We start from the raw sequence: 27851 nt of genomic DNA on the forward strand, positions 1-27851 counted from the left end.
CAAACGTCACTGTACGTCTATTAGAACTTTCCGGGAAGGAGTAGGACAACAGCCGGGCATACTAAGCCCCCCAACAACACATATCCCCATACACTGAGCCCGAACAGCCAGGCACGTTCAGTCGGCGCGCCGTCACCCGCTCAGCTGAAGCTGACAAGGGAGAACTCTTCCGCCCGCACTCTAGTCGGCCTTGTGATTGGTCCAAGCCGTCTCCCCCACAATCCCGTCCGAGAGTGTAGACAGCTTCCGCCCTGTCAGGCTTGTCTCCAGGACCTTGCCGCTCCGTGCTGGTGACGTCATTCTGCGCCAACGCGCAGATGGAGAAATCATTCCTGGACGGCCATGAAAACAGGAGGAGCGCTGGTGTCCAGGCTGAACCGAGGAGCGGGGAGGCCTGCAATGTAACAGTGAGTAAGAGGCCTCTCCTGCTGTGCACGGCTGCTATGCATGGAAGCCTGTGACAGGACAGACATGGTGCAGGGACCTGTCACCCTCCCCTCCCCCCTCTGCCAGGCTGTCTGTAGCTCTCTGCTATCCTGATAGGGAAAGCTGCAAGGTCAGGAAAGGATGGCTGGAACATTTAGCAGTCTCTGCTGCCTTCCCTTACCCAATACATGACATTCATCATGGATGCATGCCCTCCTATGCTTTCTACACCTTGAAATGGGCTGCTATAGGTTTGATCACACATGCATCCTGGCCATTTCCATAGGATTTCAGTGCAGAGGGTAAATCCTAGGCTTGATCTGCACATCCAGTTAATGCTGCAAGCGCAGCGTACAATTGCCACGGTGCTTTTTTCTTCTTTTGTCCTATTTATAGAATGCAGTTGCAAAATTGTACCGTGCATTTACCCTGAGTTAGCAGATGTGATGTCTGATGTAAGCCAGAGTGATGGCTGTGGGCTGTTGTACCATACAAGGATGCCCCCCTCCCCTGTTTCTTACAAAAAAAAAAGTAGATGTCAATCCAACCACTAAAATCTCCTAAAAGCGTTAACGCCCTTTTAAACCAACAGCTATTAAAATAGTAGCTGTGATCCCGCCATAAGGGGTCCTTGTTCAGGCATGTGCTGTTGCAGGTTGACAACCCGCTGTCCCTGTCTTCCAGTTGCTCTCTTGCGTTGTCACCTTGTTACAATTGTCTATGCACAGGAAGGCAGATGTAAGCGATGACCCACAGGCATCACTAGAGCGAGTGCTGGTACACAGGAAGAGGCTGCAGGAAATCCGTCAGATATAACAAAATAAAAATGAAACCCGCTCTTTTGAAAATAAAAACAATTTATTTTATACACGCATCTTTAGTAAACCCTGAACGGTGGAAGAAATAAACTCTTTAAAGCAGATCTACACCCTCCTATTCTGTATAGCCAAAGAAGCTGCCATCCTAACCCCTTTATGATCTGCAGTTGCCATGGTGCGCGTTATCCGTAGGGATGGGCTCAGGTGTAATCAGATTCTAGTCCAAACCCATCTGAGGAAGCTGTCACTGCACTGGGCCAATTGGGAAGAGTCCCAGATATTACCGGCTTTAGCAGGTACACATATATATGCCCATTGCATGTGTGACTGCGGGACAGGAAATGCACCGGCTGCAGTCACAGTACTGTGACAGCTTCCTGGCAAGCCTGCTTAGGTAGGTTCAAACTAGAATCTGAACACACCTGGGCTCATCACCGCTGATCAGCTATGACCTCATGGTTTAACGGATCAGTTAGGAGCTAACATAAACATAACTGAAACAGTTAGCAGTCACCACGTACGTTCTGCCCCCCATGAAAAAATGAAAAGTCAGCAGTTAGAAATACTGTAGCTGCTGACTTTTAAAATTAGGACTTACCTGTCCAGGGTTCCCAGGATGTTCGCACACAAAGCCGATTTCCTGATCGTCTCTCGGGTGCCCTTGCCGCCATTCAAGGTAAGATAAACTGGCAGTTAAGCCTTTTGGCTTTGCAGCTGGTTTCCTACTGCAGTGCTCCCCAACCTTTTTATCGCCGCAAACCGGTAAATGTTTGATTTTTACGTGGCCCGCTTGTTTTGATTTAATAATTTTAATTGAATTGTGCCCCCCTTCAATGCAGAGATGCGAGGGTGCCCGCCCTTTCAATGCAGAGATGCGAGGGTGCCCGCCCTTTCAATGCAGAGATGCGAGGGTGCCCGCCCTTTCAATGCAGAGATGCGAGGGTGCCCACCCTTTCAATGCAGAGATGCCAGGGTGCACGCCCTTTCAATGCAGAGATGCCAGGGTGCCCCCCTTTCAATACAGAGATGCCCCCCCGCTTCTCCTCAGTCCCCTGGCATCTCCTCGAGTCCTCCCGCCTCAGCCAATGGCATGGGGTTTGCCTTTCGGCCAATCAAGGAAGCAGGAGGACCCGCTTCCTGATTGGCCAGGAGGAGGATCCGTGTGACGATAGCGAATTTTCATTCGCTATTGTCACACAATGGGTAGGCGCCCCCAACACACCGGCCGCCACTGCGGCGAGACAGTAAAATAATTTAAAGTTCCTCGGGAGGCGCGGTACCGTTTTATCCGCGGCCCGGGGGTAGGAGAACACTGCCCTACTGCAAAGCTTGCTGTGCTTTCTAATTGGCTTGGCAGCAGAGGAAGGAGAGGGGGGGGGCAAACTTCAGATACCCCCGAAAGGTGCCAAATGTTGCACCGGAGGGGGGGAGGAAGCATATGAGGGGGAAGTTCCACTTTAAAGCGGAGTTCCAGCCATTTCACTCACCTGTCCAACGGTCCAGCGATGCGGCCGCCCGAAGCCTCGATCCTCTCCCTCGGCACCGGCATCACTGCTGTGGGCACCCGGCTGTGACAGTTTGCGGCTTCACAGCCGGGTACCCACTGTGCATGCGCGAGTCGCTCTGCGCGTCTTGATTGGCCGGCAATCTTTTGGGACCTCTGACATGTCCCAGAAGATTGCAGGGAGGGAGGGGGAGAGGAGAACTTCCGTTCAGGGCGCCGCGGCGCTCCGAGTGGAAGTGGGAGCGGGTACCCGTCAAAACTAGGTACCCGCTCCCCCCCCAAAAAAAATGACATGCCAAATGTGGCATGTCAGGGGGTTAGAATACCTAAAGCGGAAGTTCCACTTTTGGGTGGAACTCCGCTTTAATTTGAAACTAAACTCTACTATCGTTTTTCAGCCAAAGAAGCTGCCATCTTTGCCTCTGATTGAACTGCAACTGCCATGGTGCTGAACATGTGAACACTTATAACACCAGCCATTTGATAATTTGACCGTTTAGTTAAAAGCGCAAGCAATTGTTGACAGTTACATTCCTGCCATGCCTGCAATTAAACTCTTTTTTTGAATCCGTTAAATCGATGAGTTTATTTTCGCTTTAAGGCTCCGTTCACACCATGGTGCAGAGACGTTAGTTTTTCTGCATGCATTTTGCAAGGGTCAAAGAAAAGAATGGTTCTCTGTGTGCCCTGTACACACCACAATGTGCTGATTTTTTTCTGTGCAGGAATCTGCAACGTGTGTGCAATTTTGTGCACAGAAAAAAAACTTAATTTAAATCAACATTGGTTTGAACAGGGCACATAACTGACGCACATGAAAACTGATGTCAGGGTACATGAAAACTAATGTGAGTCTCTGCAAGTGAAATCTGTGCTGTTTTCCGATGGGGTTTAATGCAGGTATGGTGTGAACGAGCCTTAAATGTAACTGTTTTTGGAAACTGTTGACTTGGTAAGTTTTGGTTTGGTGTCATGCTTATCTAGGCATTAAAGCAGAGTTCCACCCACAATTGCATCAATTGCTTTAATCCAGCAAGTTAAAACAACATTGGGTGTTTTTTTTTTTTTTTTTTTCTAGCTTTGTTTACCTTGTTTCCATGGTGAATTCTTCTTCTTCTTCCTGCTTAGGCATCGCCGCTTATTAGCATTGCGTTATTTCCAAACAGGAAATGATGCAATGCAAGACGATGCTAAGCTCCATTTTTAAAAAAGCCAACCAGGTGCCATTGTCACTCTTTTGCCTATAGAAGAGGCAGTGGCGGAAGCGGCTAGAGCGGTGATCTATGTGCATATTTACAAGAGGATTAATGCACTTGGATATGTAAATATCCACAAGGACATCAGACCATGTAAGATTTAGCTTTGTGATGTGCTGGGGACGTCATTCCGTTGTGATGGCAACCAGAGACACACTAGTGCACTGCACCTTGTGTCTTATGCGCAGGAGTGAGTTCGGGAGGTGCATGCTGGGTAACCGGCAGCACCTATTCCCAGAAGAAAACACTTGTGGGCTTCACATGCCCCCAATTAAAATGGGAGCGCGCTGCCAGGCGAATATAAAGGTTGTTTTTTTTTTAAATACTGCAATACTACAGCGACCTTTTAGATAATTAGCTTTTTAACATTTAGACTCCGTTCACACTGGGGCGACCTGGTCGCCTGACAGGTCGCCGTAGGTCGCCTGCCATAGAGTAGCTGTGGACCGGTTCTAATAGGAGCGACACAAGTCGCTCCGACTTAGAAAAAGGGTCCGGAGCTTCTTTGGGGCGACCTGCATTGACTTCAATGATATGAAGTGCGTGCCGGCCGCTCCGAGGTCGCGGTGCGAGCTGCGCACCGCGACCTGTGAGGTCACCCGGCAAGTAGCGTCGCCCCAGTGTGAACGGGGTCTTGGTAAGAAGAACATCTCGGGTGTCTTTAAAAAAATAAAATTACGGCTGGAACTCCGCTTTACAATGCTGTCTCATTGATTTGGCTTTCCAGCACAATTGACAACACAGTAGGATGAAAAGATAGATAAACGTGGCTGGATCTCGTGGTTAGTGTAAATAAACCCAGGACACTGCATTTACTATATCTGGTTTCCCACAGTACACAGAACATGGAAATAGATTTAGTTAAAATAAACTGCAAAATACCTTTTCTCGTCAACAGTAAATTGCAGTCTTGTGACTTCTATCAGAGTCTGGTTAAAGCTCGTAGGAAGCATTTTCATTCAACTCTGACTGTCCTATGAAGCTGCAGGTCCTCTGACCCTCTGTCAGGACAGTGCTGATTGGCCCTATGTTGATCACATGCACTCTCCCAAAGAAAAAAAAAACTCTCTAGCAATAGACACCAAACTGAGCATGGGCAGCTTGCCCCCAAGGCTCTGTTCTTTTAGGAGATGATTTCGGGACTGTGAAAGAAGGGGAGGATCAGAGAAGACAGAATCAAACAGCCTTTTTACACAATGCAGAGGATTATTTCCCTTAGGTTCAACAGTGAGTATAACAAGCATGCTTTACTGCAAATACAGACTGATTTTACTGTTGTGGGTTTAGTAACACTTTAAGATTGCTATTAGTAACACTATATAATTTATTATAGTATCAGGCTTTCCAGGACCATGGACAGCACGGGAAATTGAAAGATAAACTCCACTCAAGACTTGTGTCATGGTTAATAGTCATCAGCAAAGTCATATAATTTATTATGGTGTTTGATTTTTCAGCACCGTAGAAAGCACAGCACAGGTCATTGGAAGATAAACTCTATTCAAGACTTAGTTGGGTGTCCTTGGTTAACCACTTTACCACCGGAGGATTTTGCTGTCTTACGTCCAGGCCACTTTATGCGATTCGGCACTGTGCGACTTTTAACTGACAATTGCGCGGTTGTGCAAAGCCGTACCCAAACAAAATTTACGTCCTTTTTTTCCCACAAACAGAGCTTTCTTTTGGTGGTATTTGTTCACCTGTGCAATTTTTACTTTTTGCGCTATAAACAAAAAAAGAGCGTAAATTTTGAAAAAATAACTATTTTTCAAATTTTTTTGTATGAAATTCCCCCAAAAAAATGTAAAAATCAAAATTTTTGGCCAATTTGTTTCTGCTACCTATGTTTGGTAAAAAAAATCACAATAAGCGTATTTTCATTGGTTTGCGAAAAAGTTATTGCGTTTACTAACTAATTGAAATATTTCTGTCATTTTTGGTGTTTTTTTTTTTTTTTTTTTTTTTTTTTAACGAGTAATGGCGGCGATCTGCAATTTTTTTTTTTTTGCGGGACTGCGACATTGCGGCGGACAGATCAGACCCCTGACTGACATTTTTGACACTTTTGGGGGTACCAGTGACATTACTACAGTAATCAGTGCTATACATATGCACTGTTACTGTAAAAATGACACTGGCAGGGAAGGGGTTAATTTTATTGGAGAGGGAGGGGTTAATGTATGCCTGGTGCTTACTAATGTGTGTGGGGGGAGGTGACTGAGTGACACAGGGACAGATCGCATGTCCAGCTATGCTGAACCCTGCAATCTGACCCTGTCTGTCACTTAGGAGATCCGCCCGCTTTGTTTACACAAGCGGGCGGATCTCCAGACTTGATTCCCCGACAATCGGGGAAGAGCTCCTCCCCTGGCCTGACTCCCGCTGTGACTGAATACAGCAGGAGCGAGCTTCCAGCGGCGCGCGCACACGGCGCCCACAAGGGGAGGAGTCCAGCGACGTAGGTCTACGTCGCTGGACGGGAACGAGCCACTTTGCCGCAGTACAGTCAACGTGACTGGTCGGCAAGTGGTTAATAATCCTCAGTAATAATAATTTTAAAAAAATGGATTATTGTATTTGGCTTGCCATGGTATACCATGCACCTGCAGTATAAGTGTCGGTTCACACTATGGTGATCCGACTTCGGGGGCGACCTGTGAAGTCGCGTGCACCGCGATTGCGGCGCGACTTGCACGGACTTCACATAATGGAAGTTAATGCAAGTTGCTCCGATGTCGCCCCGAAGTAGTACAGACTTGAGTCGCTCCTATTAGAACGGTTCCCGTAGCACAGAATGGACCGCGACTTGTCAGGCTGACAAGTCGCGGTAGTGTGAACCGGGACTTAAACAAAAATATAAAGTGTAAATAGCAAAAATAATAAATAACATGTATAATACCATCTTTCAGTAGCAGTGACAGTGCTGTCTTTGTTTTTCTGAATCCCCCTATATCATAGTTTATTACCTGGTTGTCCAGCCAGTAAGTCACTTGTTTTTCAGCTTCCTTTAGCAGACCAAACTGTCTAGTGAGAGTTAGAGGGATGAGAAACAACCATTTACCATAGACAGGGATGCTTACAGTGGTCAGTTTGTATTTATTTAGGTAAACACTTAATCCCAAAAAGGCAAAAAAAAACTATTAATTTACTATTATAGCTGGAGTTTGGCTTTAAATTGTTTATCACGCATAAAAAGTCCATCCAAAAATCCTCTAATCCAGCTAACATTACTCTCACTCCTGACTGACAATTTAGCTGTCCAAAGGTGACTATGTTGCTTCTCCATAGATACAGTGGAGGACTGAACATAGCAACCATAAGACAAGAAGTGTGCCGCTGGTCAATCATTAGATAAAAATAAAGGATTAAAACTCATGCAGCACCACATTCATGATTGGTAAGCCCTACACTATTTGTTAAACTTTTGTTTCCATTGATTTAACTGTTTGCCCAAACAGTCAAGACATGGCATTAATGATAACTTTCACATTCGCTCCCAATCGATTTATCAAGCCATCAAATGGTTGGTGTCATAACTGATCACATGTGCAACACCATGATCACCATGTGATCAGTTATGTAACTGAAGATCAAAAAGAGACAAAGATGATAGCTTCCTTGGCTGTAAAGTACAGGAGTATAGTTCAGCTTTAAATGTGTTGGTTGCATCAGTTTGCTTTTTTCTTTTTGGTGTATTTTTTAAACTGTTAATCTGACCAGTAAGTCTGTGTTATTTTTTTACTTCCTTAACAGGACTGGCTGTCCAGCTAAAGTGGCAGTTAGAGGGTTAAGACGAACCATTTAAAGCTTAACTAAAGTAACTTTAGAAAAAAAAAAAAGAATTGTGAGCAAGCAATGTCGCTTCTGCAATAACATTTACTTGAAGAAAAAGTATAAATACTAAAACTGCGCAAAAGGATTAAAATATATATATGTAAAAAATCGTGATATGGAGTGGAATTTCTTCCACAATGTCAGCTGCTACATAAATGTGAATATACGTGGTAGTAGTGAAAAAAGGAAGATAGTAGCGCTCGACAAATCAACATAAATCAAATAACATCATACAATAAAAATCGTGCAAATAAAGTCTCTGGTGTTCAAAGCAATTGGGTCAATCAGAATGGCCAATGTTGGAAACACAGACTTGATAGAAGTGATCCCTTAACAAAGCCTTCACCTCCACACGATCACCCAGTGAGATGTGTATAAATACCGCTTACCAGATCCACTGGACCCCTTAATTACAGTTGATCCCTGATGACGTCAGCTGTGACTGACGAAACGTACGTCGGGAACGTGAGACCATACACTTCCAGGTCTGAGGAGCGCAGCGTGGAGCGGCGTCTCCTATTCCCAGCCAACGATTTTTACTTTGAAGGCGTTCTACCTACAACCTTGTAGTAGGTGCAATATGTTTTAAATAAATGGATTTATTAAGAATTATTGCACCATGAGGGCGTTTTTTATGTCCCTATTCATGGCTTGGCTTCCTGATTGCGGCATCGTTCTGGGCGCTGTATCCATACCTATGGAAATGGGATGTACAAGTTGTTGATGTGATTACACAGCGTGTTTTGACCTCCTGTAATTAAGGGGTCCAGTGGATCTGGTAAGCGGTATTTATACACATCTCACTGGGTGATTGTGTGGAGGTGAAGGCTTTGTTAAGGGATCACTTCTATCAAGTCTGTGTTTCCAACATTGGCCACAATAACATTTACTTACCTGCCCATTCAGAATCTGTAGAATGTACACTGAGTTGCACATGCACAACTCAGTTTACATTCCAGCACAGTGCCTGTGTGCCGGGATAACTGTACTCCTGCCCTTGCACGGGAGTGACATCGTTGTGTGCCGGCCAATCAAAATGGCCAAAGGCCTGCACCCAGAAGATGCCAGGGGACTTCAGGGGCATCGGACCCTTGGAACTAAAGTAAGTACTTTCATCTTTAGTTCTACTTTAACACTGACAGGAGTGCTTACAATGCTCAGTTTTTATTCATGTAAAACCATTTTTAGAAACTGGAAGAAAAAAAAATTTGCTGTAACTATTTAAAAAGTGTTGGCCGGAATTCCACTTTCTTAGTCAAGTCCATCTAAATATACTAGTTCATCTAACACTAATAAATAAAAAAAATTAACCGCGCTAGCAAAAGAAAAAAGCTGCAGCTTATAGTAGGATAACACCTCAAAAAATTGTATACAGTGAAGCTGCGCTACAAGTGATAGGATATATATAAATAAATAATATAAACCAAATACAGAAAATACAGTGTATCAACTGATATACACACTAGTGAATTGGTAACCAACTAGCAAAAAAAAGAGATAAACAAAGGTTGAAAAACCATAAATTAGTGTCCCAAAGAATATAAATAAAATAAATTGTGCAACAAAGGCGTGTAGATATAGAGTCCTCCACCACAGCAACAAGTAGGAATTCCTCCACGGTGTGTCTGACAAACCACCAAACTTGTGAGCTTACCAGATGAGGGTAATCAGTGGGCCAATCAAAGCACTCCAATTGATGGGTAACGGTATAGGGATGTATATTAAACCGGGACCATTAGTGTAGTGCATCTCCCACCGGAAACGATCAACGCCTGTAAGCCATAAAACCATCCATCCAAAGAGTATATAAAACATATGAATGGCTTCATGGTGTAGTATGTTTAAAAAAACTTTAATAGATTCGATATATAAAAAAAATGCACTCGCATTCAATGCAGTAATAACTGCTCGTGATACAAGAAGCCAGCTGGCTAACAATATCGCCCGTCCTTCCGGGTCTGCGTGGTGACGTCAACACGCTGGTTCCTACGCGTTTCGTCACAGGTGATGTCTTCCTGGGGGTACATACCTCTTCCCAGACCAACAATTCTGCTGTCCAAAGGTGTCTCTGTTGCTTCTCCATCTAAAGTGAGACACCCTGAGTACCGGTTCACACTGGTGCAGTGTGGGAAATCCTGCGATTCAGTGCCGGTTCCCATATTGCACCTGAATCGCACACTGGTTCACACTGACATCTGCGAACTGCTGGGGGTGTCAATGTAAAAAGTTAACGACACCCCCCCAGATTGATTTACAGATCGCAGTGCGAACTGTCAAATGGTGCAGGAATCCGATCCCATAGGTGTGAACAGCCATGTGGACCAAAAAGGGTCCTGCACCATTTTGGTGTGCATGCAATGCGATTTCAGCTTACAGTTTGTATGGCTATATTTGCATGGCACAGACATCGTATGTGATCTGCACGGCAATGCAGGGCGAATCACATGCGATGTCTGTGTGTGATTGCACAAGTGTGAACCCAGCCTAAGACAGGAAGTGTGTTACAGGCAGAGCCTGTGTGTAATTTACTTTTAGTGGCTGCCTACACACCAGTACACAAAGCTAAAAGGCTCCTCATGCTATACAGGGCTCTGAATGAGCCCTGAATCTTGCCAGGAAACAAAAAAACTTGATGTAAATGCTTCACAGCCCACTCAGACTCCACCAGTAGAGCCAGAATAGTTTCCCTCATTCCTGCAATGCTCAGCATTTTTTTTTGCAGATAAACAAAAGAAAGTTGTTTGAAAATGATGAATGGCAGTCTGTTGCATTAGTAAAGCAGCTGGAAACAGAAAAATTCTGTCCTATGTGCAGCCTATCCAAACATAAAGTTTGGTTGCAAGGTCAGAAATTTTGTGCTAATTCTACAGTTTAATATCATACGTTTTTACAACTTGGGTTGCACAGAGTACAGTTTATTTACCGATTCCTGTTCGTTGTGCTGAAATAACGTTTCAGAAGTGCATCATTTTATTATTTAAAACCACTTCAGGTCCACCCCATAGCACTCCTACTGCTACAGGGCGGCACCTGTGCGCCAGATCACTTATGTGATCAGGCTCTTCCCGGTAGGATACGCTCCGCCAGTGGCTCGCTCCCACTTTGATCACACACAGTGGGAACCCAGTGGCGGGTACTGTGGAAATAAAATCCGCTTGCACCTGCCGATGATCATGGAGAGAGGCAGAACAGCACCTCCAACAGTTTAGATAGGCACACCTTTAACCCTTTGATGGCCTCTGATGTTAACCCCTTCCAAGCCAGTGTTATTAGTACAGTGTAATTTTTTTAGCACTGATCACTGTAGTAATGGTACTGGTCCCCACAAAGTGTCAGTTAAGTCCCGTACACACGTACCGATTGTCGGCCGTCTTTTTTGTCCGGTGCTGTCGTGTAGGTTGAAAAGTTCTTAAGACTGCACACGAATTTTGTCAGCCAACAACAACCGACTGCAGAAGTGATGTCATGTGATGGTTAACTTTCCGTGTGTTTTTTCTTCTCTGAGCATGCCCAGTCTTGCTCATCTGCTTTTTGTCGGCCGAAATCTGTACTGACTGACGAACAATCGGCCGCTCTTTGTTGGCCTACAAAAATTTTATAGCCTGCACACCAGATTTTGTTTGGGCCGAAAAGTCGCAGTCGGTTGTCGGAAGCATCATACTAACAGGCCGACAATCGGTACGTGTGTACGGGCCTTAAGTGTCCAAATTGTCCGCAGAAATATTGCCGTCCTGCTATAAGTCGCTGATTGCTGTCATTACTATTAAAAAAAAAAATGAATAAAAAAAAAATCTCATAGTTTGTAGACGCTATAACTTTTGTGCAAACCACTCAATATACGCTTATTGGGATTTTTTTTTTTTTACCAAAAATGTATGTAGCAGAATACATACTGGCCTAAATTTATGAAGAAATTTGATATATTAAATTTTTTAGTAGGGCATATTTGCAAATCTACGTAGAAGCACTCTGCCTCGTTAAGGCCCCTTTGTAGTATGGTCCCTAACTCTAGACCAATGGTCTCCAAACTGCGGCCCTTTGCTTGCCTTTATCCGACCTTTGGACACCAAAAATGAGCCACCATTCCTTCCACTGACACCAATGATTGAGCACTATTCCTTCCCCTAATATCAATGATCATCACTATTCTACCTCCTGATGCAAGAAACTGTTCTTCAGACTTACTCAACAATGGAGCACCGTTCTGCCCACTGACGAAATGATAGGGCACTATTGCTTCCCTTGCAGCCAAGAGTTGGCACTATTCCTCCCACTAATACCAATGATTAAGAATTGTATACTCCCATTGACGCCAAAGCATTTTCTATTCACAATGGCCACATTCCAGCTCCCAGAAAGTCTGAAGGACAGTAAAGTGGCCCTTTGTTTAGAAAGTTTGGAGACCAGGGGTCTCAAACTGGTGGCCCTGCAGCTGTTGAAGAACTACAATTCCCATGAGGCATTGCAAGGCTGATAGTTACAAGCATGACTCCCATAGGCAGAGGCATGATGGGACTTGTTGTTCCGCAACAGCTGGAGGGCCGCCAGTTTGAGACCCATGCTCTAGACTAAAAACACCCATCTTAGGTGCTTTGCTAAAGGACTAGTAGGTGTAGTGGTAACATGCACCTGCTTTAAAAAGCCAGTTATTGATTGCTGAGACATGCCGGAAGCCTTCAGCTGCCTTTGTGCTGTGCTCTCATGTACTGGGCCCCTGGTGTGTCTCTGCGCCTTTTTTTCTTTTTCCCAAGAATTAGTTACCTCCAGGCATGCATGCATTTAATCTATTTATTGCTGTGTATGCTCCAGAGTAAGTGCTTTGTTATTCTAGAGTTAGGGACCAAATTGTGTATAGGGACTTGGTGAGGCAGAGTGGCTTGCACATAGATTTGCAAATATATGATACTAACACCTCTCCTTTCATTGCATGGTGTTTAACCACTTGAAGACCAAGCATTTTCTGGCACTTTTTGTTTAATAGTTTAATATTTGCTACAAAATTACTTAGAACCCCTAAACAGTATATTTTTTTTAGCAGATACCCTTGGGAATAAAATAGCGATCATTGCAATTTTATATGTCACGCGGTATTTGCGGAGCAGTTTTTCAAATGCAATTTTTTTGGAAAAAATACACTTAAATGCATTTTAAAAAAACAAACTCCATATATACCTCAACTTTTTTGGTAAATATGAAAGATGATGTTACACTGAATAAATTGATACCGGACATGTCACGCTTTAAAATTGCACACGCTTGTGGAATGGTAACAAACTACGGTAGTTAAAAAATCGCTATAGGCAACGCTTTAAACATTTTTACAGGTTAGTTTTTTAGAGTTAGGGGTCTAGTGCTATAAATATTGCTTTTGCTCTAACACTCATGACAATATCTCACGTGTGATGCAAACACAGTGTACATATACGTGCACTTCCTATGTATGTGTGCGCTTCTGTGCGTGAGCACGGGGGGAATATGAGGCGCTTTTAAAAAAAAAAAAAATGTTTTTTTATTCTTTGTGAAATAGGGCTGCAACTAACGATTAATTTGTCTGTCGACTAATCTATTGATTATTTTTACGATTAGTCGACTAATCTAACGATTATTTTTTTTCTATTTTGTTTGCTTAATTGAGTGTTTTTTTGATTAGCTAATTAATCCTGTAATTAATACAGACCCCCTCAGTAAGCCCCCCTCTCAGTACAGACCCCTCAGTAAGCCCCCCTCTCAGTACAGACCCCTCAGTAAGCCCCCCTCTCAGTACAGACCCCTCAGTAAGCCCCCCTCTCAGTACAGACCCCTCAGTAAGCCCCCCTCTCAGTACAGACCCCTCAGTAAGCCCCCCTCTCAGTACAGACCCCTCAGTAAGCCCCCCTCTCAGTACAGACCCCTCAGTAAGCCCCCCTCTCAGTACAGACCCCTCAGTAAGCCCCCCTCTCAGTACAGACCCCTCCGTAAGCCCCCCTCTCAGTACAGGCCCCCCCTCCCAGTACAGACCCCTCAGTAAGCCCCCCCTCCCAGTACAGACCCCTCAGTAAGCCCCCCCCCCTCCCAGTACAGACCCCTCAGTAAGCCCCCCCCCCTCCCAGTACAGACCCCTCAGTAAGCCCCCCCCCCCTCCCAGTACAGACCGCTCAGTAAGCCCCCTCCCAGTACAGATCCCACAGTAAGCCCTCCCACCTACAGACCATTTGGTAAGCCCCCCCTCCCAGTGCAGACCCCTCAGGCTCACCTGCGATCACATGCTGCTGCTGGAGTGGCGCGTGACATCTCGTCTGTGTGGGACAGTGGGAGGGATCAGCCTGCAGCGGCCCCAATCAATCTTACCTCCACCCTTAACTGAAATCGAGGAAAACTTGGCGTCCCCATATGGTCACACTTTGCTGCTTACCAGATTTGTTGATGTAAGAGGAGCATAACCTGCTGTACATTCACAACCTGGAATCCTCCACAGTCTGCTCCTGCCTCTCACAGAATCTCTCTATGCAGCTTTAGCCTCGCACCTGCACTAGAAGATGGGCCTGGCACCATCACCTCCGAGGCCAGCTGCACCCTCTCCCAGAGTCCAGCTCATTTAAAATGTGAGCCTCTGCAGGAGTAGGAGCGAGTGTCCCCAAACACTGCCTGATCAACTGCTGGGGAGGAGGTTGAGATCTCTGTCCGGCCGGCAATGCTTAAAGCGGCGCTGCGGAAACATCTTGCCAAAAAATCCAACTGTCGTGCACAGTGTTCTCCACTGTGCACGGGCATCGGGGCATTGCAATTGAAGTCTTATTGGAAGTCTCGTACTCGCAGGGGAAGTGACGTATATGGTTGAAATTTTCGGCAAGTTGAAACAACCGGCCGTATCTTTGGGAGGCGAGTCCGGCCAGGGGGCGTGTGACGTCACGCGTTGACGCGTCAACGCCTTTCACGCACGTCGACGATTTTTGCGTAGTCGACGCGCCGTTGCAGCCCTATTGTGAAACAATATTTAACCAGCGCAATATTGGAGAAACTGTGTAAAATGATATACAATGGCCTTACACTGAGGCCTGATAGTGATTGCTGCCAACACCTATCAGAGTGTGTTCACCTGTAACTGTAACTGAGTGTGTTCACTGTAGCACAACCCATATAAATTACAATCAAAATGCTGAAAAACAAAGTCCCAGTGTATAATTTCCACCGCTGTGTAACTCAGTGACAATTTAAATTAATATTCTAAGAAATATTGTGATCCAGAGAATTCAGTGACCACCACCTATTGAAATGCCTGCTCACCTCCAGATAATGACCCCACTACAGAGTCACAATCGCCTGTTAGAATGTCTCACCGGATGTCATGGTGGTACTCCTCCACAGGGTATCTGTAAATCTTGCAACCTGCGGCCATAAAATAAGGGAAAACCATCTGCTTTGAATATTTATTATATAAAACTTAACATAGGGATTCAAAATACTCACAACAATATGTAAAAACCATGCATGTCATCAGCTCATCTCGCTGACATTAACGAAAAAACGTAATGGCTCATCTCCCCTGTACGCGTTACACCCTCTACTGGGCTTCTTCAGCAAGCAAGTTATTTTTACACTGTCCCTTTTCATTTCTACTGTCACTTGTATTCTTATTACAAGGAATATAAACATCCCTTGTAATAGAAATAAGAATGACAGGTCCTCTTCTTCATGGAGAGATCTGGGGTCAGAAAGACCCCATATCTCTACTTTACCCTTTTAAAAGCAAAAGATTAAAAAAAAAACATTTTTGATCTTTTGCTTAAAAGAAAAAAAATTCTTCCACCATGGGCCCGAAGTGATGTCACTCCAGTCCTCCAAGGCCATAGAGGCGATCAAAGACTATCTAGACTTTTCATTGCCTCTGTGACCAGCCGGCCGCATCATTCGATAATGTCTTGGGCGCCGCAGTAAAAATGGTAAGCCTTAGAAACTGGGGCGGGGGAGTCCCCTCCGGCTCATGAGCTGCTCGGAATGCTTTCAAAAGAAAAAATATACTAGGGTTATGTAAATCAAAAATAATCAACGCAAGCCCACATTCAACAGAAAAAAAGAATCAATCAAGATTCTTGTGCACAAGGCTGCAAACAATCAGTGCCAAACACAAAAACACCTGTGAAAACTTAAAGAAAATAATATTGCTGCGCCAAGTCTTTCATTGGAGATAAATAAATAAATATGTTTGGTGTACAAAATGTTATCACAATAACTCTAAATCAGTCCATCAACTGTGATACTAAAGTGATAAATCAATTTCTGAGCCGTGATTATAAAATCAATAATATTAAGCCCCCGTTCACATAGGGGCAATCCGACTTCGGGTGGCGACCTCCGAGATCGCGGTGCGAGCAGCCCGCCGCGACCTCGGAGCGGCCGCCACGGACTTCATAACATTGAAGTCTATGGCGGTCGCCTCCTGGTCGCCCCAAAGAAGCTCCGGACCCTTTTTCTAAGTCGGAGCGACTTGTGTCGCTCCTATTAGAACGGGTCCGCAGCTTCCCTATGGAAGGCGACCTGTGAGGCGACCAGGTCGCCTCACAGGTCGCCTCTATGTGAACGGGGGCTTATAGTCCCAATCCTCAGTGAAAATAGTGACTGAAAGAAAATCAAACAATCTTCATCCACAAACGTGATCAAAAGTGCTGCATGCTTCACTCCAGGTGCTCCTAGTGACTAGTGACAGATTAGCAGCTCACCTTAGGAACAGACTCCTGAGAGTCAATACACACTCTGGGATAATCACTGCAGTCTGGTTTGCCTTCCCATCACCGCCTCCTGATAGTCCCTCCAGGTTTATATGGCATCGGTGTGGAAAAAATAAAAGCAAGATCTAGTGCTCTCTGATTTTAAGGCTATTTATTAAATCCTAAATGGTGAAATCGCACTTACATTTCAAAGCACTTCAGCAGTGCGGACTTATCATAGCATCAAACGCTGCCTGTGGTCTCCGGGAATCGACGTGATGACGTGCAGGCTCCTCCCCTGTACGCGTTGCGTCATAGACTTCGTCAGCGGGGTCATGGGTACTAGGGTTATGGCTGACGGCTTCGACTATGTGGGACTTTAAATGAGACACCAGCAGCAACGAATTGAAAAGGATTAAGAGAGGTGCATGGAAGCCAGCCAGCCCCCAGTCTGATGTACTCGCCCTCCAGTCTTCCACCAACCAAGTAGACCTGTCTCATGAAGAACAGGGGTTTAGTTGACACGCATTTGCAAACGCATGTGTAAGCTGCAGAGCCACGACACGGCACCCTGTTTTATCTGCAGACAGCTTCAGCCCTAATCCTGGTGAACCATTTGCAAACAGCAATGTATTGGTTAGTCACTTTAGCGCGGACGGAACTCACATATGCGGACTCAGCTTCAGGTGGTTGTACCGGGGTGATGCCTCTAGCTGCAGGCTGTTGTTTGGAGCTGACAATCTGTAACGACAGCCGATACGCTCATTACAATGAGTGGGGGGGGTGCCCTCCCTCCCGCTGTCTTCCGAAGCTCCGCTCACCTGGATCTCCCGAGCGACCAGCCTGCATGTCAAGCTGGACAAAGACCCGAACAAAGCCGAATTCGGCTCTAATCGGGTCTCCAATGTAAAAACCCAGAAGCAATGTCATGACATCACTTCCAGGTACTGAAGCCTTAAAGGCGCCAGATTTGAGAAGAAAAAAAGACAGTATTCAAAACAGCCAGCTTTCCGTTTTTGAATGCTTTTAAGAGGAGGGATTTAGGGTCTTTTAGACCCCAGATCCCTCCATAAAGAGCACCTATCACTGCCTATTACTCATTTTTTACATTCCTTGTGACAGCAATAAAAGTGATCAAATTTTTTTTTCTTTTTTTTAATAGTTTAAAAAAAAATAAGAACAATTTTTTTAAAGCATCCCATTCTTCGGTGCTCGCTCGCAGAAGAGAGCAAAATTTCAGCAATATTTCTAGCACAAGACCTCCTCTGTAACTCTAAACGGGTAACCGTTAACATTTTTTAAAGCGTCACCTATGGAGATTTTTTAAGTCCCAAAATTTGTTGCCATTCCACGAGTGTGCGCAATTTTAAAGCATGACATGTTCGGTATCTATTTACTCAGAGTAACATCATCTTTCACATTATACCAAAAAAATGTGCTACTGTTTTTTTCTTTTTTTATTCATGAAAATGTATTTCTTCCCAAAAAACTGCATTTAAAAGACCGCTGTGCAAATACCGTGTGACATAAAATAATGTTTGGAGGTTCTAAGTAATTTTCTAGCAAATAATACTGATTTTAACTTGTAAGCAACAAATGTCAGAAAAAGGCTTAGGCTCCAAGGGGTTAAGGAATGCTGGTTGTTTATTTTGGGCTTTTACTGCTATCTGGGAATTTGTTAGAGAGATTTCCCCTCACAGACAGCAGTCCTACCAAACAGAAAATAAAGGCTGGAGTTAGGCTTTTACAGGGGTTCTGGTCTTCCTCCTAATCTACAAAAATGAATAAATTTGGTATTTAATGCTGTGGAGAGTTCCCCTCACTTCCTGTTTTGGTAAAGCTTTGTTAGGCTAGAAGGGTAAATCTCTCTTATTGAGATGGTAACCTAGCAGTAAAAACCAGACAGGGGTTCTAACACTTACCCACTCTATCTAAAACTAAGTATAACGTTTTTGACTTGACATACACTATAGGAAGATTAACGGTAACGATTAACAAAGTCTTTCATGTAATCCTTCACCTTTTTGATATAGGGCAGTTTTATGGATTATTTGTTTATACAGTATGTTATAATTAATATATGAATATAGCACGGTCTTTGTGGAAACATAAAATTCAACTTGCCACTTCCGTTGTGACAAAGAGAAGCTACCAGTGAACAATCAGACATAATGTAATCCCTTACAATCAAGGCTGCTATATTATGTTTTCAAGAGTGGAGATTTGGATTATTACATATGTGCATTGGTGACCTGCTCCCCTTCAAAGTGACCCTCCACTATGTCCTTGCAGGGCCAAGTAGCAAGTTCACTTAACTGCTGCCTTCTGTAAGCACCCATTAGCAACTGAGAGTTTTAAATGGGAAACCAGTGTCAAGGGAGCAAAAGAAAGATGAGTAGGGCTAGAATTGAAGGACTTGGGCAGCACATGCAAAGTGTTTTTGATATCACCGTGAGACCCTTCTGAGATCATTGCAGGTGCATTCGACCTGCAGTTTACCTCCTTATGACCTGCATTTCACCTACTTAAAAGTGGTTATAACCCTAAAAAAAGAGATCCTGTTCCCTTATAGCAGGTTATGCTGTGTATAGCCCTAAAAAAGAGATCCTGTTCCCTTATAGCAGGCTATGCTGTGCTGTCTAACCTGGGGAAAAAAACTGGTTGATCCTGTCTGTTCCTGTGTCCCCCTTGGTGTGCTGACCACTGTAATCATGGCTGCTGATTCCTGATTACCGTGGTCCATTAACATGCCTAAATCATCCCACTGCTCTCCTCTCTCCCCCTCCCTCCCTGCCTGCCTGCCTGTCAGCTCGCATGTGTGTGCGAGCGAGCAAGCCACCCCTTCCCTCTCCTCCTCCTGCTGCTATTAATAGTAAAGTTAAAGAAATATTACTGCCAGCCCCTCTCTTTTATGAAGCCATTCTAAACTGTGTTAGTTCCGGCTGCTCTCCTCCTCTGATCTAAAGGCGACAGCGGGGGGGGGGCTAAGTGGACAGCAAAGCGATAACGTGACCTCCCCGGACTAACGTCAGAGGGGCTCTTGGCCCCTCCCACTGTAGCCCTTGGTTCAGAGGGGAACAGCAGGAGGTCACGTGACCTGCCATAAAAGATCAGAGATAAGGTATTTAGAGGCATTGTTTTACACTAACACTTACACAGTTTATGGATGGATTCATAAAAGAGAGGGGCTGGCAGTGATTTTTTTAAGTTTAATTTAAGCTGCTTTTTGCTTTCCTATAGACTTGTATGGAGAGAGAAGCCAAATAGCCTGTTGACACGTGTACTAAGTGCACCAGTGAAGGGTGTCAGTTAAAGCAAACCTAAACTCAACGTAATGCCAAATCATTGGTATGACAGCCAGTAAATTAGCATTTCCAGAAGGTGAATGGCAATCTCCCATGTGTAACATAGTAGGTGAGGTTGAATAAAGACAACAATCCATCCAGTTCAACCTGTGTAGGTGTGTGGCTGCAATCATCTCACATACCCCTGAATGTTCTGATCCTTGAGATGTACGTCTAAGAGTCTTTTGAAAGCCACCATACTACCCGCAGAAACCACCTCTTGTGGTAGAGAATTCCACAATCTTGTAGCCTTAACCGTAAAGAACCCCCCACGTTGCCTGAGGTTAAAACGCTTCTCCTCTAATCGCATTGTATGCCCCCGAGTCCTCATGCAATCCCTTCGACTGAACAGCTTTTTTTCTAAGCTGAGATCCCCATTGAGATATTTAAAAATTGCTATCATGTCCCCCCTCAGGCGTCTCTTCTCCAGGGAGAATAAATCAAGCGTTTGCAGACGCTCTTCATAATTAAGGTCCTCCAATCCCCTAATTAGTTTAGTTGCCCTTCTCTGGACTCTCTCCAGCTCCAACACATCCCTCCTGAGGACTGGCGACCAGAACTGGACAGAATACTCCAGATGCGGTCGGACCAGAGTTTTATAAAGGGGTAGGATTATAGACTTATCTCTGGAATACATCCCTTTCTTTATGCATGCTAATATTCTGCTGGCCTTGGCAGCTGCCACTTGACATTGCATGCTGTTGCCTAATCTATCATCAACCAAGACTCCCAGATCTTTCTCCATTTTTGATTCCCCCAAGGGTTCCCCTCCTAATGTGTATTGTGCTTTTATGTTTTTAGTCCCCAAGTGCAAAACCTTACACTTCTCCACGTTAAACCTCATTTGCCAAGTCGTTGCCCACTCCGTTATTTTGTCCAGGTCATCCTGTAGGATATCTGCAAAAACTGATATCGAACTACTGATCCCGTCCTCAATGCTGTTTATGAATAAATTGAACAAGCTTGGTCCCAGGACTGAGCCTTGGGGGACCCCGCTTACTACCTCAGACCAGTCTGAGTATGCGCTGTTTATTACCACCCTTTGGACACGCCCTTTTAGCCAGTTCCGTATCCAAGAGCATACCCTGCTGTCGATACCTGCAGACCTTATTTTATAAATTTAGCGCTTATGGGGAACTGTATCAAACGCCTTAGCGAAATCTAAGTACAACACATCCACTGGTCTGCCCCTATCTAGCTCACAGCTCACCTCCTCGTAGAATGTTAAGAGATTGGTTTGACAAGAACGCCCATTTGTAAACCCATGCTGGTTACTGCTGATGATGCTGTTGTCTTTAGCAAACTCTATGATATAGTCCCTTATCATCCCCTCCAGAAGTTTACATACTACTGATGTCAGACTGACAGGCCTGTAATTTCCCGGTATATGTCTCTGACCCTTTTTGAATATCGGAATCACGTTTGCTTTCCTCCACTCCCCTGGTACATCTCCTGTCCTAATACGGTCAGCAAAGATCCGGAACAGTGGTCTAGATATAACCTTACTGAGTTCCTTGTACTCTCGGATGTACGCCATCCGGGCCTGGTGATTTGTTTGTGTTAAGTTTATCCAGCCTTTCCCTGATTTCACCCTCTGTTAACCATAGTGGCAAGTCCTGTGTATTACTACTAACCATACAGTCATGGTCAGTGTACCCCTCCCTTTCCTGTGTAAAGACTGACGAGAAAAAAGCATTCAGCACGGTTGCTTTTTCAGTGTCCTCTGTAATGTGTGGCTTAAGTTTTTTATTTTTATTTTTTTTGTTTGCAGTGTTTCCAATAGCATATTTTAATTGTGTGAAGTAAAGGTGTAACAGTCATGTTTTTCTATTTATGGGAGAGAGTTTTATTATTTCATTTTCCCCAATAGGAGCTGCAACTCTGGTGTTGAGGAGGTACTGAAAGACCTTGATGATATCTTTGCTTGGGCACAGGTGAGTCTTTGTGTGCAATTACCTTTGCTTGTAGGTTAAAGCGGAGTTCCACCCTCGGAAAGTTTTTTTAATAAAAATACCCCCGGGACAGTCAGGGCTAGTACATTCCACAATGGATAGCCTCTGAACTGTCCCAGGTCGCACTTACCTTTTAAGAAGAAATACTTACCTTGAAAATTTCTTCTCCAGCGCTGCCATCTCAGATGTGGGCAGCTGAAGCCAGCGCGTCCTCTTCGTCCCAGAATGCCCTGCACCGGCACAGCACGTCATGTCCGGTGCAGGCACGTCATTCCTGCACAGCTTCTGGGCATGCCCAGAAGCTATTTAGCAGTAAATGACGTGCCTGCATCGGAAGTGACAAGCGGGGCCGGTGCAGGCGCATTGATTCCTGGGAGCGATGGGGTTCAGCTGCCAGGAATCAATGCAAGCAGGAAGTAACGGCGCTGGCCACGGCCGAAGAGAGAGGAACCGGAAGTAAGGTGAGTATATTTTCTTCTAAAACAAGGTAAGTAAAGAAAAAAAATGTTCGATTATCCAATTGTTTTACAGGTGACAGAGAGGAAGAAGATGGCGAAAAGTTGTATTTTAGGGTGAAACTCCACTTTAAATATCAGGGCATATGGTTCATATTTGTGCTGTATTTTAAGTGTGTCTGTAATTAAGTTTTCAATTCATGTGAAAGTTAGGAATATTATATCATACAAGAAGATCCAGGGGGCAGAACAGTACTGTTAGTTATCGCAATGCAATCAATTATTTTGGATCCACTTTTGCTCCAGAATTTTTATAGTACCAAAAAGTGTTGACAATTGTTAGATACTTAAAGGGGTAAGGTGTTTTATTTGGAGAGCATGGGGGAGATTTACTAATATTGGATCACAAAGAATCTGATGCAGCTGTGTATAGTAACCAATCCGCTTCTAACTTCAGCTTGTTCAGTTAAGCTTCTATAATAAAACCTAGAAGCTGATTCTTTACTATGCACAGATGCACTACGCCCCATGTGTTCTAGTATTACTCCAAGACCGTTCAAGTTTTCCACTTTTAGTGTGAGGCCTTCTTAAAAAAAAAAAATGCATATACTGATCTCCTTTTCCCCAAGAACTAACTAAAAAGAAGTAGAATTTAGCTTCCTCCACCCCGGATGAAATTCTGTAGTATGTATTTACCGCTTGCATACTACAGGAATCTTATCAGTCATTGGGATATTGGAGTTTTGCAACAGATGGGGTAAGTTCCCCCTGCAGTAGTCAACTACTGTGCACTAGGCTAGCATATCAGCTTAATAAATAAAATATACTGCTTATAAGCCAAATCATCTTTGGTTTTCTCTATTGAACAGGTATGGCTACCTTGTGTACGAGTTATTTCCAATTCTATATAGAAACAAGTTCTTTGTTTTGCTTTTTTAACTATATTAGCCCACATTAATAAGTCTACATTAACCACCTCTGGACCAGAAGGATTTCCCCCCTTAATGACCAGGCCATTGTTTGCGATTCGGCACTGCGTTACTTTAACGGAAAATTTTGCGGTCGTGCAACGCTGTATCTAAATAAAATTAATGTACTTTTTTCCCACAAATAGAGCTTTCGTTTGGTGGTATTTGATCACCTCTGCGTTTTTTTTTTTTTTTGTTTTTTTTTGCACTATAAACAAAAATAGAGCAACAATTCTGAAAAACAAAACAATAATTGCACATTCTGCTATATAACATTCCCTTTTATATCATACATTTTTTTCTTCTAGGCCAATTTCCCCAAAAACATTCCCAAAAAAAAAAAATTTAAAAATCAACATTTTTTAACATTTTAGACCAATTTGTTGTCTGCTACATATTTTTGGTAAAAAAAAATCGCAATGAGCATATTTTGATTGGTTTGCACAAAGGTTATTGCGTCTACTAACTATGGGAAAAATTTATGTCATTTTTATTTTGTTTTTTTTTTTTTTTTTTTAGTAGTAATGACGGTGATCTGCAATTTTTTGCGGGACTGCGACATTGCAGCGGATAGATCGGACCCCTAAACTGACATTTTTGACACTTTTAGGGTACCAGTAACATTTCTACAGTAATTAGTGCTAAAAATATGCTCTGTTACTGTAATAATGCCATTGGCAGGGAAGGGATTACCCAGGGGCAATCAAAGGATTAAATGTGTACCTAGGGGCGTGTTTCGAACTGTATGGGGGCGTGGCTTGTGAAATGATCACCGAGACCTGTGATCCTATATAGAAGGATCACAGGCACTCTGTGATCATTCCAGAGAGAACGGTCAGCTGTGTTTACAACAGCTGTTCGTTCTTCACTCACGGGGGGGGGGGGGGGGAACGATCGCGGGTTTCAGGCAGCAATCAGAGCCGCCTCCCCTGTGCATCAGATTCCCCGCTGCTGAGTAGGAGGCGGGATTGCGCTGCCTCTAGAAGCGCGCCCCCTAGCTGCAGGCGCGCGACCGACATATACCTACGGCAGTTCGCGCAGGAGGGCCAGCCTGCCGCAGTATGTCTGCGGCGGGCAGTCTGAAAGCGGTTAAGTTTATACTAAACACATACTGTTCAATTTACATTGTCCCTGCTATTTCTGTACTGTAATTTATTTTAATTTAAAAAAAAAAAGTACCATTTTACTTATGCAAATACAGCTGTCACATGACCCAGATCTCTCCCGGCCTGTCTGCTGGAAAGCAGAGGCAGGCTTAGCTTCTGATCCTCTGCTGCTCGTCACATTTTCAAATAAAAATTAATAAATGAGATAAAGGGTAAAAATAATTGTCAATAAACTGTTTTAAATTGTCATACAAATATATATTTGAAATTAAATCTTTATTATGTTTTGGCAAGAACCTGGTGTGGGCAGATTTCTGCCAGTCACAGGCTGTGTCACGGCCCTCCACCCTGTCTCCTAGAATAAGAGGAAGGTAAAGCCTCTATTAATCTACATGTAATATCCCGCCCCCATTGTGTTTAGCTGGTTAGTGGGTATGGTGGAGGATGGAGGGAGGAAGTGGCCAGCCATTTACCAATGTGTATAGTCACATGGGCTGCTCAGATGTGATAGGGAGGAAATGCTCAGCATAGAAATTCGCTGAAAAATCAGCATGTGCAGAGTTGCCACTACAACTGCAAAATCCCTTGCTGAATTGGGGACAGGAACAGAAGGTGGAGATAGAGAGCAGCAGGATCAACCAGTTTTTTTGCAGGACACAGAAAACAAACCTCATAGTGGCTAAGCGAGTATGAACAGTATATAATAAAGCATTTATTCATATCATTTATTTATGATGTGGGTTTAGTGAAAACATATCACACTTGAAACCTAAAAAGGATAGTTGCCTTTGAAGTTGCTTTCATGCACATAAAGTAGTAGGTAACCACATACCAGGGTTTTCTACAGGGTGTTTATTTTCCTAGTGTTTTAATCTGTTATATCTTTTATTACTTTCTTTTTACAGTTGTTTAAGAGAATAAACATGGAGCGAGGAAGAGGCCAAAGAGAAGGTGCAAGCATGAGCAGAAATATTTACCCTCAACAATACAACTACCCCTCCTCCCAGAATTTAGAGATACAGGAATTGGCATCTAAGAGAGTAGACATTCAGAAAAAGAGATTTTATTTGGATGTTAAGCAGAGTGCTCGAGGCCGTTTTTTGAAGATTGCAGAAGTGTGGATTGGTAGAGGGCGACAGGATAACATCAGAAAAAGTAAACTGACTTTATCTTTGTCCGTTGCTGCTGAGTTAAAAGATTGTTTGGGTGATTTCATTGAGCATTATGCTCACCTGGGTCTTCGAAGCAGTCATTCCCAACGCAGTGACCATGGAAGTGAAAAAGAGCATGATTCCAGGAGGAGACCACATCCAGTATCACCTTCAGGGTCTGTTGGATCAGAAGAACCTACAACACACAGTGTTCTGAAGACTGAATATATTGAACGAGACAACAGAAAATATTATCTAGACCTTAAAGAAAACCAGCGTGGACGTTTTTTAAGAATCAGACAAACTATGACCAGAGGGCCTGGAATGATTGGCTACTTTGGCCAAAGTCTGGGTCAGGAGCAGACTATTGTTCTGCCAGCCCAGGGTATGATTGAATTTAGGGATGCTCTGGTTCAGCTTATTGAAGACTATGGCGAAGGTGACATAGAAGAACGAAGAGGTGGTGCAGATGAACCCCCTGAGCTTCCAGAAGGAACATCATTCAGAGTGGACAACAAAAGGTTCTACTTTGATGTTGGTTCCAACCGTTATGGCATATTCCTAAGGGTAAGTGAGGTTAGACCACCCTACCGCAACACTATTACTGTTCCTTACAAAGTATGGACGAGGTTTGGTGACAATTTTATCAAATATGAAGAAGAAATGAGAAAAATTTACAATAGCCATAAAGAAAAGAGAATGGATGTACGTGTGGACAGTAGTGAAGAGCAAGAGTGTCCTGAGTAGATCAAATGCCAATGGAACATCATACAAAATAATTGAAGCTTTTTATTGAAGACAAATGCTATAGTATTTTAGAAGATTTCCCTATTTTTCATTTTCTGTTAACTCCTTTATTTTTTAGCAGAATACCTTTGGACAAAAATAATACGTCAAGAGTCTGGTATTTAGGTTTATCTACAACACAAATACTCTTACAAGCGTACCAGCCTCCCTTGGAGCTGCTTCAATAATTCAAGACTATTCAAGTATGTTTTTGATCAGCACAAAGTTCAACATTTAAGATACCTTAGGTAAGACTTGAATTGCACTATCAAAGCTAATTACATATATCTATATTTCTACTTTTATAGATGTATAGATATATTATACACATGAGAAATATTATCTAAAACATTTTTTTTTTTTTTTCTTTCTGTGCATTTTGATTTGATAAAAACAAAAGTTCTGCCAAGCTTATTTACAGGGCATTTATTACTGTGAATGTATATGAAATGCATTTACATGTTTGCAGAGCTCTACTGTTGGAGTTCTGAATGTTTATCGGACACGGGAACCATCAGTGACAAAGAGTAGAAAGGAAGCTGACAGTGTGTGTTAACTGTTTACACTGTTTCCAGCCAAGGATTTCTACATCTCAAGATTTAAAACTGTTAAAAACCAACACAAATAGCTGCACCGAAAGAAGTATGGGATGAACAAGTAGCAATTTAAAAAGGTAAAAGAGTGTTCAGTTATGCCTTTTAACAAAACTTCTCCCATCACAGCTATTTTATATATGAATATATCTCTCTCTTTCTCTAAATATATATATATATATAATGGTGCACCTCTGTATAGGCCTGTTGTTCCATGGAAGTTTGTTTATACTGTAAGTTTAAATACTCTTTTCCCTGTCTTCTTTCCTGTGTGCGTGTGTATTTGGTCACAATGGGGAAAAAAAAAAACCTGATGAATGTTCAAGTATTCTTTTAATTAGATGTCGTTTGACTGAAATGTTTATGCAGCATCTCTTAGCAAAGAAAATGTGGATGCTTAAATAGAAAACCTTTGTCCCAACTGAATAGTGGCATAGGGTTCTCATTCATAACAACGGACAACCGAACCATACCAAATCTGCCCTTACTTGCGTATTGTTTTGCACAAGGGTTGCTGACTTTGTATGTTGGTGTACAAGCACTGAATAGTTTTATTTTTATTTAAAGAAAAAAAAATACATATATATATATCTATAAATATATCTATATATAGCTATACACCGTTAGTGTTTAGTTAATTGCAAATTGTATGTATATCATAGTTATGCATGTTGAGCATACCTATAGAGTTACCTTTAGTAAAGATTATAAGTGGGGTATACAGTAAGTATCACTGAACGCTGTTGCTGCTAATCACTGTGCCTGTAGTAACAAAGAACATGTTCACATGGCTAACTGGATGTACGAATGTAACAACAGGTCATTTTGCCATGTATATCCCACATTCATGGTAACTGTAATTCCTTTGTCAACAAATGGCATTTCCTTTTGTCTGTCAGGAAATGGCATTTCTCATTCCAATTCTTGTTCAGTGACCTCCATATTAAATTACAAAATATGTTCAGTTAAATTAT

The 27851-nt window shown here is 43.3% G+C and overlaps 1 protein-coding gene across 1 annotated transcript; it reads left to right on the forward strand.

Moving 5' to 3' along the window:
* PURG (purine rich element binding protein G) lies at positions 1 to 27851 on the forward strand. Its single transcript, XM_082247823.1, has 3 exons — positions 1 to 407; positions 21737 to 21800; positions 25253 to 27851. Exon 3 carries the CDS (start codon positions 25271 to 25273, stop codon positions 26243 to 26245), a length of 975 nt encoding a protein of 324 aa, XP_082103949.1. The 5' UTR covers positions 1 to 407; positions 21737 to 21800; positions 25253 to 25270; the 3' UTR covers positions 26246 to 27851.

The sequence above is a fragment of the Pelophylax lessonae genome (genome assembly GCF_965119305.1).
Source record: "Pelophylax lessonae genome assembly, chromosome: 1".
Classification (NCBI taxonomy): domain Eukaryota; kingdom Metazoa; phylum Chordata; class Amphibia; order Anura; family Ranidae; genus Pelophylax; species Pelophylax lessonae.

Bases quoted from the DNA above. Each gene is read 5' to 3' on its own strand.
- PURG (XM_082247823.1), top strand. From the start codon at position 25,271: ATGGAGCGAGGAAGAGGCCAAAGAGAAGGTGCAAGCATGAGCAGAAAT.